The following is a 13,409-nucleotide window of genomic DNA, read 5'->3' as shown; positions in this document are numbered from 1 at the left end:
TAAAGACAGCAATGTATAGGACCAAAGACACCAGAACAAGCTGCCAAATACAGGAACTTTAACTTCACAGAAGCATTTCTAACATTAAATGCATATTCAGATTGCAGATATACAAATTAAATACCTCGGCTCAATGATAATTAATGTTATTGTCACATGCATATGAATTCTGTATGTCATTCCCTGCCATTATTGTACTTGGATAGTAAACTGCCATCTAGTGGGCACAGTTCAGAAACACCAAATAATACAAAAAAAAAAAAAAAGTATGTCACATTGATCCCTAACAAGACAACAAACCTGAATACAATAGAAAAGCTTTATTAAAACTTGACATTCCAGGACTGTACAAAAATAGCAAAATGACAAACCACTGTATGACCAAATCTCAGATTAGAGTAAGTGTTAAACATATGTATAAAATAAAAACACAACATAAAAAAAAAAGCACATTCAGGGGTATTTCATACAAGTTCTTGCATTTGTAAATGTGCAGAATGTTTTTTTTTTTTTTTATATAATCACCCACTTGCAGAAATTGCATGATGCCTCAAACACAATAATAGAATTTCAGTCCATACAAAGATTATTTCTTTGTTACATTACAATCAATACCTGAAAACTTAAAAGGCTCTAATGTTCATCTTTTTTCCATGTCACAAATGAACATCTATTTACAAAAATGGACATATTTGCACATTAAAAATAACTGCTGATGCCAGTTTGAGCATATGCTGTTAAAAAATGTTCATGGCAGGAAACAAATCATAAAAAAAAAAAAAAAAATGTTTATAATCTGCTATTTTATGTTCATAAACAAGTCTACATAAAAGTGGAATAATCAAAACTATGTGGCTATACAGTTATTATCATTAAAAAATATGCCATAAAAATACATGACGTTTGAATATCAACAAAAATTCTTCTAAGCAATCAACCTAAAACTCAAAAACACGCACACAAGTGTTGTGAAAAAGCAGAGGAAACACACACAGCTGCTTCAGAGACACACACACTGCTGTGTCACACCACCAGACTCTCTCTGCTCACAGCTCCATTCTGGCCAAAGAAAAAACAGCAGAACTTTGTGTTAGTATTAAAACTATAACATGCCTGAATTTTAAAGCATTGTGTCCTATTCTTCTGACCGTAACTTAATTTGAAATGGAAAACATCCAGAGAAAAAAAAAAAAAAAATATATATATATATATATATATATATATGCATACATATATATAATATATATATACATATATTATATATATATATATTTCAGCTAAAGGTGGAAGCTATGTTTTGATCATAGCTAGTTTCCAGCTGGACCACCTAAAGCAAGTATGCCCCAATTTTCTTCCAGCAGAGTTATGACAACTGACTTGCTGAACTCTGTACACAAACAAAATAGCTAACTATTTAACTAACTAGCTAAATAAATACAATTTGGTACATTTTGGTACTTTTTTCCCCATCAGCTGTAAATATCCCTCTCCTTATTTCTTTCTAGCATCACTGCTCCTCCCTGCTTTTTGAATATTTTATTATTCTATGCAACAATCGTACTCATATTTATTACTATATTCACAATTATATATTATTTACTCGTACTTTGATGTGTATATTCCTTACATTTAAATTACTTTACATTTTGTACTATTCTAAAACATTACATACCACGAATAGTGCACATCAATGATCAACAATGTTTGCACTGTACAGTAGGGATGTGCCCGAAGCCTAAAATGAATAACGCATTCAACTGAGCCACTAAAGGGACATGGTTAGGCTTGCTGCGTTAGTTGGTTACATTACAGTACATCAGATATTACTTAACACGTGAAGACAGTAAAAGAGAGATCCTGATCATATCTTGTAAAATACGTGGTCAGTACCTCCGCTCCCTATACACCAGTTGTCGGCAAGTAAGTTTGGCATCGGGCCAAAAAAAATTTCGCCACTAGATGGCAGGCCAGAACATAGTCAATTTAAGAAATTAATTGAGAAAAATGCAACTAGAATTGCCTGTGAAAGACTGTTACAGTGTCTTATGTAACTGGTAGTGAGCTGTTACTCTAGTGAGCTGTTACTCCTGTAGTAGGACAGTCATTAACAAAAAGCCACACTTGTGTGGCGATGTCCGGGTTTTACACTGGATAAATTAATAAAGCAGAGTAGTGACGCATAACCTGGCAAGTATCTTCATTCACCAACTTGCAACACAGACCGCCTTGCTAAAACACACATATGTGGGAGATGCGGAATGGATAAAATAACAATAAAACAGGACTTGAATAAGCCTATTAATGGCTTGTTTGAGTCATGCTCTTAACGAACTATGTTTTATTTCCTCTTTCCATATTGTGAATAATAAATGTGTATCATTTTAATTAGCTTATTACACAATGGAGCCTAACTTACCGTAATACTTATTACGTAGACTACTTTTACACTCAGAATTATTCCTTGGCATCCTCACATACCAAACTGCATTTTTTTAAATTGTTTGCGTGCTGGAGGTACGCTATTACGTCGTGTGCAGAGTGACGTTAACATTTAAGCTCTGGTGAGAGAAAATGCCACTATCAAAGAGTCTAAAGAGGAAAGGTAACAGCGAAAATAGGGCATACAATAAAGAATGGAAAGACAACTATGCATTCATCCTACCTAGTTTGTGAATGCAAAGCCGGTGTGTCTTATCTGTTTGCAAAGAATAGAATATTAGGGGCTGTTCACATGTCGCGTCTAAAAACGCGTGGAAAGCGCGGCCGCACCTCTATATCCTCCTTTCCAAAGCGCTTGCGCTCCCGTGGCTTCTGTCGTTGCTATGCAACCATGAACTGCGATCTCCAGACAGATCTATTTCAGAACCAGCCGCTATCAAAATAATCCAGATATTATTGGGCCAGATATTATTGATGGTGGGCCAGTTTTGGCCCGCGGGCCACCTATTGCCGACCACTCCTATACACAGTATATGCGTGATCGCAAAAAAGAAAAGCGAGCGTGCGATTTCAATATCCTGCATATTGATAAGGGCTCCCTGATGCCCACAAATTACATACAAAATAATTACTAAACTATATAATTGCGAGAGAACGCAATTCTATGTATGTTTCTTCCATCATTTTGTCCCTTTAGGCCAGGGGTCGGCAATTAAGTTTGGCATCGGGCCAAAAAATTTTTTCGCCACTAGATGGTGGGCCAGAACATAGTCAAAAGATAATTTAAGAAATTAGGCTAATTGATGAAAAATGCAACTAGAATTGCCTGTGTAGTAGGACAGTCATTAACAAAAAACCACACTTGTGTGGCGGTGTCCGGGTTTTACACTGGATAAATTAATAAAGCAGAGTAGTGACCTATTGCCGACCACTGCTTTAAACTCTCCGTAGAATGCGTCATTTCCTTTCTGAACACAGTATTTGGCTTCGGGCACATCCCTATCTATACCATAATCAGGGTTGCCAGGTTTTCACAACAAAACCCACCCGATTGTTACTCAAAACTAGCCCAATCGCGTTCCAGGGGGTAAAAACCAAGTTTTTGGTGGGGTTCTCCTGGTAAAATTCATATTCCAGGGGCTAAATATTATGTTATTTGCGGACATGAAAAACAACCCGCGGCAACAGTGTTAAAGTAGCCAGTGTTAAAAACACGGACTTGGCATCGCTGATAGTAATATGAATTTAATTGAATAATTTAAATTTAACTTCAACTCAGCCAGGTACCAACAAACCAGCATTATTTTAGTATTATTTATATACTATAATAGTATTATTAATATTTTGAAATAGATTTTATTTTCATTTTGGTTTAAGTTTTAGTATTTTTGTTATGTGCTTTTCTCATTTTTATATTTCTATTTAGCTTTAATTAATTTTTACTTCAGTTTTAGTAATTTTAGTACTTCAGCTAGTCTAATTTTTGTTTTGAGTTGAAGTTTTTCCTCTAATATTTATATTTTCTTTCACTTCAAAACAAATTTTAATAAAAGGTTTAGTTTTAGTTAACAATAACATTGCAAGAAACTGATATTTCAGCTGGTGCTTGTTGTAAAGCTACATCTGGTTTTAGCTGGATTTTCAAAAAGCTTTTAGTTTGGAATATCACTGTCAATAAAACAACCAACAATAACCTAAAAAAACAAAACAATTAAAGAAACAATACATAATTCATACATTTTAATAAGCACTTTTGAATCTAACTCTTACCTTTTTTAAGTTGCTCTTTTTGGATGATGCTAAACTGTCACTGTCGTCAGTGTAGGGAGGGGGCAGAGGTGGGAAGTTGCTATGGTTGCCACGGCGATCAGGGTTTCCAGAGGGTGGGGCGAGTGGCAGAGGTGGCGGTCCACCACGCGGCCCCCTGTAGCGGTCAGAACGGTCGCTCTCGCTGTCGAGCCTCTCGCGGCTGCGGCCTCTCTGCTGTTCGCCTAACTTCTTCTTTTCCATGGCCTCCCTCAGGAAGCTGTCATCATATGCGTCCCGGCCTCCACGGCCACGATCACGCTCCAGATCCATCAGGTCATCACGACTAAGGGCGCGACGGCCCTGAAAACCGACCCCACGGAAGGAGTCTCCACGACGAGGACGGTTATCAGGAGAGTAATCACGGTGTCGACGGTCATCAAAGGCACGGTCGTATCCTCGTCCACTGCTACTCCACTCGTCATCCGAACTAGACAGAGTAAAGCCATGTTTTAAGAAGGATTTAGCATGATTAATTATTCATCATTGCTACGATTAATTCACTTACCCTCTTCTGCCGCCCCTGGCCCCACCGTCTCGGCGAGTGGGAGGATAGTCATCTCGGTCTCTGTAATTGCGGCCAACATCGTCCAAGTGTTCCATGGAGCGTGCGCGTCCTCGATTGTCAGCTCCACGCCTGTGCTCGTCCCGTCGGACGTGCTGAGAGACGCTGCTGATGGTGCTCATATTCTCATCCACATCATCGTACACCGTGGTAAGCTGAGGTGGTCTGGCCCGACCGCGATTTCGAGAGTCTGGACCGTCGTGAAGTGAGCTCACCTCGCTCATACCATCCACTGGAGGACAGAATAAGACCAAAACAGTAGAAATGTTTTAATAAACAAAGCAATTACAAGAAAATCATCCCCCAACCTTGGAAAAATGTGAAAGAGAATTTATAGGAAACCAAGTCAACAGAATTTGTTTCCTTTAGATTGCCTGTGGACTTTCACACACACAAGTAGGACATGTTTGTGAATTCCTAAATCTGTCAAAAAATGGTTGATTTGAATGTTGTTCATAGACCAGCAGAGGATCTTGATCCACGAACATGTCCTACTTAAGTCATATTAAAGGGGCTACATGTAAGAATTTTCATGTATTAATCCTTTTTTTATTGCCATGTGTGAACAGCTTGTAACGAAACTTAAAAAAACAAGACCTTTCCCGACTTTCTAGATTGTGTCTGAAAGCCTGCAGATAGATCTTAAGGACTCGGGATGGGATGTTTTTGTCTGGAAAATCAAAAGGATGTGATGTTTACAAGACAGGATGCTTCTGAATTGCAGAGTTTGTGCAAGCATATTTATATCGCTATGATCAGATGCTTTCTTAACTGCTGTTTTCTCACCGCTGTCATTTTTGTTGTGTGTTTATTTAGTTATTGAGAGGAAAGCATGCAGCACATATTTACATATTCATCTAAACGCTGTATTTAGCAGCGTGGACGGCTGCTAAAATGGATGTTCCTTTGCGTCACTGCAAAGGTATTTCCTAAAACTTCTTTTTACTTCTAAGCAAAAAATGAAAACGAACTTTGAGATCACTTTCATTCTCTTGCACGTATGCATGAGCGCGAACACGAGCAGTAAGTTGCTGGCCGCAGTTCACTTAAAGGCCACCAGTGTCGCTAATAACAAGGGTTTCTGAATTCTACATATAGCCACTTTAAGCCACTTTGTTATAACCCAACCCTCAGAGTGAAAGATAGAGCCCATCTCCAGAACTCACGACGACCGTATTTGCCTGGAGTGTTCCCTGGGCGACTGGGGTCGAGGTTGGCCAGTTCTCGCTCCATATAGTAAAGCACCCGTGTTGGGTTTCCATCGTGGTCGGCCTGAACACGGTATCCACTACGGGCTGAAAAACAACACCAACATTAGATGTGAAACGAACATTTGGAAGGTTTAAAATCACTTAAAAATATAGATCAGGGGTGCCCAGTCCTGTTCCTGGAGATCTACCATCCTGCAAAGTTCATCTCCAACCTTGATCAAACACAACTGAACTGGCTAATTAAGATCTTCAGAACACTTGATAATTACAGACAGTTGTGTTGGAACAGGGTTGGATCTGAATTCTGCAGGTAGGTAGATCTCCATGTAAAGAAAGTAGTAAAGATTTCTCGCTTACTTCCTCCACCATCGTGGTCTTGCAACAACGGCACTTGAGATCCTTGGCCAACTGTAGTGGGAAGAACAAAAGATCAACTAATTACATTTATTAATGTAAAACTAGTTTGTTATACTGTAATTTTGAGGCAATGAGAGGACGAGTCTACCTGAGCTGGCCCCGTCGTAGTCTCTGCCGTAGCCATTGGAGGGAGGACCAGCGACGCCCATCGGCATAGGGAGCATGGGTATGCCTGGTGCAGCTCCACCAACTCCATAAGCTGGCTGTCCGTACATACTTGGGGCATAGAGGGTGGGTGCGTACTGACTGGGGACACCAGACTTTGCCATTTTACCGGCCTCATATACTGTAAAAAAAAAGCTAATTTAGTGCAAGTTATGATTTAAAACAATAATGCAATAAAATTTTTGATATTCATCAGCATATCATGATGTAATTAATTAGATTATTTATTTTCAACTGACAGCACTAATTATAAAAAAATATAAAAATAAATAAATAAATAAATCACACAAAGGGAAATTTTGAACACTTTCCTTAAACACATTTTCCACTCCCAGGGTTTATTATTGTTAGCTAAAAGTAAAACTATTAAAAACATTTGTTAACAAAGCTTAAATAAAAGACGAAAAACTTAAACCTAATTGTTGCCTTTGCAACTAACTGAGATAAGCTTGAGTTGAAGCACTAAAATTACTAACTGGAAATGAAAAGAAACTAAAAAAAAATAAAAAAAATACTTAAATAGTAATATTAAAAAATAAAACAATAATAAAAATGACAAAGGAATTACTCTAACTAAACTAAAATGAAAATATAAAAGCTAAATCAGAATATTGATAAAAACGATAATATAAATAATATATATATAGTAAATAAATAATACAAAAATAACACTGACCACTTCATCATTGTCACTGCCTTTTCATTCAGTTTGATTTACTTTCACCTTCCTAAATAAGGAACAGGGCATTTCTGGTTAAAGGGGAAGTGGACTCACAGGCTCGGGGACAGCAGCAGCGCTCCGGGCAGCAGGGGCACCTGACGTAACAGCAGCAGGTGTGAGGGCAACACTGACACCAGCAGATACCAATCAGGAGCAACAGCAACAAGAAGCCCAGGACCACCAACACCACTAACAACCAGTCTGGAGACAAAAGAGACAAATCGCTTGCTTCAGATAATAAACAGAGGAATCGAGGAATTAAACAGAAAAGACTGAAAAGAGAAACTTCTGTAAATGCAATATTGGTTTCATTGTTTCATGAGAAGACTGCTCAGAAGTCAAAAAACTGGGATATAATTGTATTATTACTAATTTCACACATACACACACACATAAATATATATATATATATATATACACTTGTTTTGGTATGTCATGAGATGGGTGATTTTATCTTCATGTGCACATGTCTGTCAGTTCTTGCTGCTGGCAAGCAAAAAAAAAAAAAAAAAAAAAAAAAGTATTTGACGCACATAAAGAAAAACCAGCCGGACAGGTTTTGCCTCACAATGCTCTGCCAGGGCTTGATTCCAGCATGCACCATAACAACATCCTACACGCACAGACACAACATGACTCATGCGCAGACACACATCTTAGAAACTATTCCACTATCTGACCGAGAAAAAATACCATCAAAATCAAATACAAGATCATCATTTGTTCAGTTAGAATATTAATATCATCTTCACCAAATTACAGAGGATTATGCAAATCTAAAGCGGCAATAATGTACAGTCAGTCAGCTGACTGAAAATTACCCCACTTATTCCATAGCTACTTACCAATACCAAATAAATAAATTAATGGATCTTTAATATTGTTTTGAGCCGAAAGTGGTTTATTACATGAGAAGAAAGAGGTTGTGGAGTGATAAGACAGATATGAAACAAGATATGAAACTGTTGCCTGGGACAACATGCAAAAATATTTAACCACTGAATGCTGCCAATCAGAATCAAGTATTCAAATAAAAGACGTATAATAGTAAGTAATTGAACTCAGTCAAGGTATACTACGTAACTTTTTTTTTGTTCAAAATTAACAAAATGTAAATAATGAGTCAATCAATACATCATCAATCCTTCTTGTCTATTAAGTGTCTATTAATGAGTAAAGGTACAGTAACGTCTTCAGCTAGTCAGCTTGAGATACTTTCCATTTAAACTGGTTATATCTCTTAAGCCAAGTAGTGAATGTTTTATGAGAAGTTGGATAATCATATTCATCCGCACAGTCACACAGAGCCAAAGCACAACCAAAACAACGTTCTTCCACAAAATGCATGCAGTTTTGTTTTTTAACCGCTACAAGGCCAAAAGTTACATAGTGTACCTTTAATTTGACACAAATAAAAAACAAGGCTGTGTTCATTTCACATGTTGTACTATCGTAAAATCTCATTTTCAATGTTTTAGCGACTGGACGCTCTAACATTCAAGGACACAGTGACACACATTGAACACACAGTTCTTCTGTCCCTCAAAACCTTGTTTTATGCATCAAATTAAATATGACTTCTACTCTATAGATCTATAGTTTCTCTAGCCTAAGGCTGCAGTACATAAGACCTGACTGTGGCTGGTGAAGGATTCAAGTACAGCTCCAAACTTAACCAGACCTCTAGAGAGAAGCACTTATTCTACCTTCCATGATCAGTAAATCAATGCCAGGCAGCAGGTCTGTAGTATTTGACTTTCTCTCTGTGAAAGAAAGACAAAGCCATAATTACTGAAAAAAGCCTTTCGGCATCGGCCCAAGGAGAGAAAAAAAGCCTTTGATTATTAAATTCCTACTACTGTTACTACTCTAATTATTAATATTAGTATTTATCAATATATTCTTGTTTTCTATAACATTAAAGAAATGCTCTTGAATCCTTCACAAGCAAACAGTGACCTTCCAGGTGGAAATTAATGAAAATATCATATTTTTTTAATATAAAAAAAAAAAAAAAAAACTTGAACAAATAAGTAAAAAAAACAACAACAGTAAAATTTTTTTTTTTTTTTTTTTTTTAAAAAAAAAAAAAAAAAAAAACACACAACTTCCAAGATATCATCTAACACGGCCCTAAATCCTCATGTGCACAGAGATCTGTCAAACACGGCAAATTTTAACGAACGAAAAAAGTGTGCAATGCATGCGATTGAAATTGCACATGATGAAATGTTTGGGTATCTATCAGTATGAAGTTGTTTGTCAGAAGGTAAACACTTACCAAGTACAATGAGCTCTGTAAAACACTCGCCATTCCCTGAAAGGTCCACGGCTGAGGAGACTGAACAGAAATACACACCGCTGTCTCCCCAAGCGGTCTGAGCAAAGTTAAGATCTGCTTCTATATATTTATAAACAAGAAGAAAAAAAAGAAAAGAAAACAAAGAGTGTAAGAATAGGTGAGGTTTCAGATGTGCTTAAATTATATCATAAATGTACATGTTTGAAATTCAGGCTAAACTTGGCATATTAATGAAAATGCAGTAATTGTATATATATATATATATATATATATATATATATATATATATATATATACACAACATTAATTAATTTAAAAAAAAAAACACACACAAAATACTTCCACAATGTAAAGTCAACTCAGATTACTTACTATTGGTGATGCTGACCTGACGGCCCTGGTACTCTTTCGAAAGCGTGACCGCTGTTTGTTTCGAAGCCACTGTGCGAACGGTCCTGGCACTGTCTGCACACTCTATGCTGGGGTTGTAGTTTGGGTTGGCATTGGCGATGGCATTGTCAGCACTGCTGGGGTTTAGAGCAGCTTGGATCGGGTCTTTGCAGTAGGACTTGTACCTCCAGGTGATCAGTGGAGCAGATGTATCGCTGGTAGTGTAATCACAGCGGAGTGTGACGGGCTGGAATAATATGACCACGTAGCGTGGGTAATTGCAGACCACATTGACGGCTGTGGTGAAGCCTGTGGGAGAGGAGACACATTTGAATAGAATCCACAAATAAATGAAACAGAGAGATTTAAAAAAAAAAAAAAAAAAAAAAAAAATGAAAGGATTGAAAGTCCTTTCAGGCAATAACAAAGACTCAAGCTATGTCAAAAGGCAGCACAGTACATTAAAAGGGCCTCTCGTATGAAAAGTCTTAAAGGGTTAGTTCACCCAAAAATGAAAATTCTGTCATTTATTACTCACCCTCATGCCGTTCCACACCCATAAGACCTTCGTTAATATTCGGAACGCAAATTGAGATATTTTTGTTGAAATCCGATGGCTCCGCGAGGCCTCCATAGGCAGCAATGACATTTCCTCTCTCAAGATCCATTAATGTACTAAAAACATATTTAAATCAGTTCATGTGAGTACAGTGGTTCAATATTTATATTATAAAGCGACGAGAATATTTTTGGTGCGCCAAAAAAACAAAATAACGACTTATATAGTGATGGCCGATTTCAAAACACTGCTTCATGAAGCTTCGGAGCGTTATGAATCAGCGTGTCGAATCCGCAGTTCGGAGCGCCAAAGTCACGTGATTTCAGCAGTTTGGCGGTTTGACATGCGATCCGAATCATGATTCGATACGCTGATTCATAACGCTCCGAAGCTTCCTGAAGCAGTGTTTTGAAATCGGCCATCACTAAATAAGTCTTTATTTTGTTTTTTTTGGCGCACCAAAAATATTCTTGTCGCTTTATAATATTAATATTGAACCACTGTACTCACATGAACTGATTTAAATATGTTTTTAGTACCTTTATGGATCTTGAGAGAGGAAATGTCATTGCTCCCCTATGTAGGCCTCACGGAGCCATCGGATTTCAACAAAAATGTCTCAATTTGTGTTCCGAAGATTAACGAAGGTCTTACGGGTGTGGAACGGCATGAGGGTGAGTAATTAATTACATTATTTTCATTTTTGGGTAAACTAACCCTTTAAGACCTCACAGAGACTTTCTGCAAAAAAATAATTCTTAAAAAACACAAGGGAACAACAGATTATAATAAGCCATGTAAACCACATGAAAACAACTGTGTGATTGTGTCAATGAAGATGCAAACCTTGTCTGTTTAAATAATAAAGTGACTTCTCTTAGCCTTAGATCTACTGAAAATGTTTTGAATGCACAGGTAGCGTCCTGAAATTGATCTTTCAATAACTTAAATCACTATTTTTCTTCCCATGATATTAGCAGTGTTTAAATCAGAGCATTATTCTAGTCAAATTCAGGAGATGGGCTGTGTTGTAACATTTATTAGCCCTGAACTTGCAACAAATGCTCAAAGCAATAGTTCAAAGTAATATCTTTAGTATTTTTTTAAACTGTATATGGGTTAAAACTACAAACAACATCTGCTCAAGCCAGGAACCTGTTTATATATTTACTTAAACTGCATTAACATAATCGGTGGCTTCCTAAAAACACTTCTGAGGAAAAAAATCTCTTATCATACTTGACTCTCTGAGGGTTACGGTTATTATAGCACTGTTTCTTAATGTAATGTATATGTAAACAAACAATGTGACATTTCATGCCTCATTATTATGCATATTCATGTTGTTAGACCTCCTCTGATAGTTTTAAAATAAAGAAAACCCCTCACATACAGCTCAAAGAACAATAGTCTTTCACAAAACCTATAATTAAACAGTCTTTTCATGCACAACACTTTAATGATACATTGAAAACGGATAACGTGACAGATAGATGGCCTCTACAAGCCATTCACTTCAAAAATACTCCAAAAGGCCATTTTAATCAATGTTTGGGATTACTAACAAGGGGTATACAAACTTTTCACATAGGTGACATCAGGCTGTAGGTTTACCAGAGGATGTGACTCATGTGTCTGACCGAAACTATTTCAGTGTTAAGGGGAGATGACCACCTCCCACACAACATAATCCACATTACTCATTCCCTGAACAAAAAAACACTTAAAAAATCCAAATAAGACAAAGTGAAACCATTGCTCAATGTGTAAATACCAGAGGTCTATTTCACAATGGGTGTGCATTTGTACTCATGTCGTATATCTGGTATTTAGATCGATTTAGCATTAGTAATACATTAGTAATAATGTGATTAAAAGGTGGGAACGATTAATAATGTGCAATGATTATTATATTTTTGATCAATTATTTTATGAGACAAATCATGTAACTTATGGAAAGGTCCAAATGGCCTACATGAGATCAGGTGCTGTTATAAACAAAAATCTGATAATCTATTGATATTTTCCTATGCAGATACAATAATCGACGAAGAAGTGAAAACAGCAAAGCACAAACTGTCACACCTGAGCTTTGGTGAAGAAGAAATAATGCACTTACCTGTGAACAAGAAGAGGGTAAAGATGACACCCTGCCACATATTTTCTCAAGATCTTTTAAAACATAGGAGTTTTAAAAACATCCAACATTAAATTCCCCAAAAGTAGGTAAAGAAAGCCCGAGTAGGTGTCGATAATGCAGCCGTGTTTTTCTCAGGCAGGTGCGTCCTCCATTTCCTAGTGCAGAGAGGTATGTAAGTGTAACCCGAAACTCAGGTGAGATCGGCGGGCCGCAGCAAACACAATACGCGTAATATCATAGGGGTGCAGAAGAGAACAATAGTTTGCGTGTTTAAAAATATGGACACTTATACATTTCTTTTGCTTCTTGAACAATCGCACACTATATTGAAGAACCGTATTTCGTGACTGCAGATTCGGTTTGACGAGATTAACCCAAAACGTTTAATAGTACAACGCCCTATAATCCACCTTTGATGAGAGAAATGGTTTAGTCCACTGACAATCTATGAAGGCCGAGTTAATGATCGCTGAGGTTAGAGGCTTTGGTTTTGAAGTAGAACTGCTTTGATACTTCGCATGTCTTTTCCAAGTAACCTAGTTAGATTCTTAAATCACTTTTAAACAACTACTAACATTATTTTGTTAATAAAACACAGAAGAAATCATGTTTCAACGAGCGTTGATCCTGTTAATAGGGAGCACCGCTGCTAGTTGTGACACTAAAGCGATTATTTCTCAGCGTTTGTTTATTT

At 37.1% G+C, this 13,409-nt stretch overlaps 1 protein-coding gene across 5 annotated transcripts; it reads right to left on the bottom strand.

The window, feature by feature from the left end:
* Nucleotides 1-305: 305 nt before the first annotated feature.
* lsr (lipolysis stimulated lipoprotein receptor) lies at nucleotides 306-12,925 on the bottom strand. 5 transcript variants are annotated; one of them, XM_051862651.1, is made up of 11 exons: nucleotides 12,695-12,925; nucleotides 9,999-10,325; nucleotides 9,606-9,725; nucleotides 9,031-9,087; nucleotides 7,379-7,525; nucleotides 6,527-6,724; nucleotides 6,379-6,429; nucleotides 5,983-6,105; nucleotides 4,754-5,042; nucleotides 4,210-4,675; nucleotides 306-1,059 (listed from the first exon to the last, which is right to left on the bottom strand). In XM_051862651.1, exons 1-11 carry the CDS (start codon nucleotides 12,732-12,734, stop codon nucleotides 1,024-1,026), a joined length of 1,854 nt encoding a protein of 617 aa, XP_051718611.1. In that variant the 5' UTR covers nucleotides 12,735-12,925; the 3' UTR covers nucleotides 306-1,023. The 5 variants fall into 5 exon arrangements, with proteins under 5 accessions (XP_051718611.1, XP_051718612.1, XP_051718610.1 ...); XM_051862652.1 differs by having other exon boundaries at nucleotides 5,992-6,105; nucleotides 12,695-12,922; XM_051862650.1 differs by having other exon boundaries at nucleotides 5,977-6,105; nucleotides 12,695-12,920.
* Between the last annotated feature and the right edge of the window lie 484 nt (nucleotides 12,926-13,409).

Source organism: Ctenopharyngodon idella, chromosome 15 (genome assembly GCF_019924925.1).
Source record: "Ctenopharyngodon idella isolate HZGC_01 chromosome 15, HZGC01, whole genome shotgun sequence".
NCBI classification, from domain to species: domain Eukaryota; kingdom Metazoa; phylum Chordata; class Actinopteri; order Cypriniformes; family Xenocyprididae; genus Ctenopharyngodon; species Ctenopharyngodon idella.
Note: the sequence above shows the minus strand (reverse complement) of the source record. Positions and strands in the feature narration are given on the sequence as shown.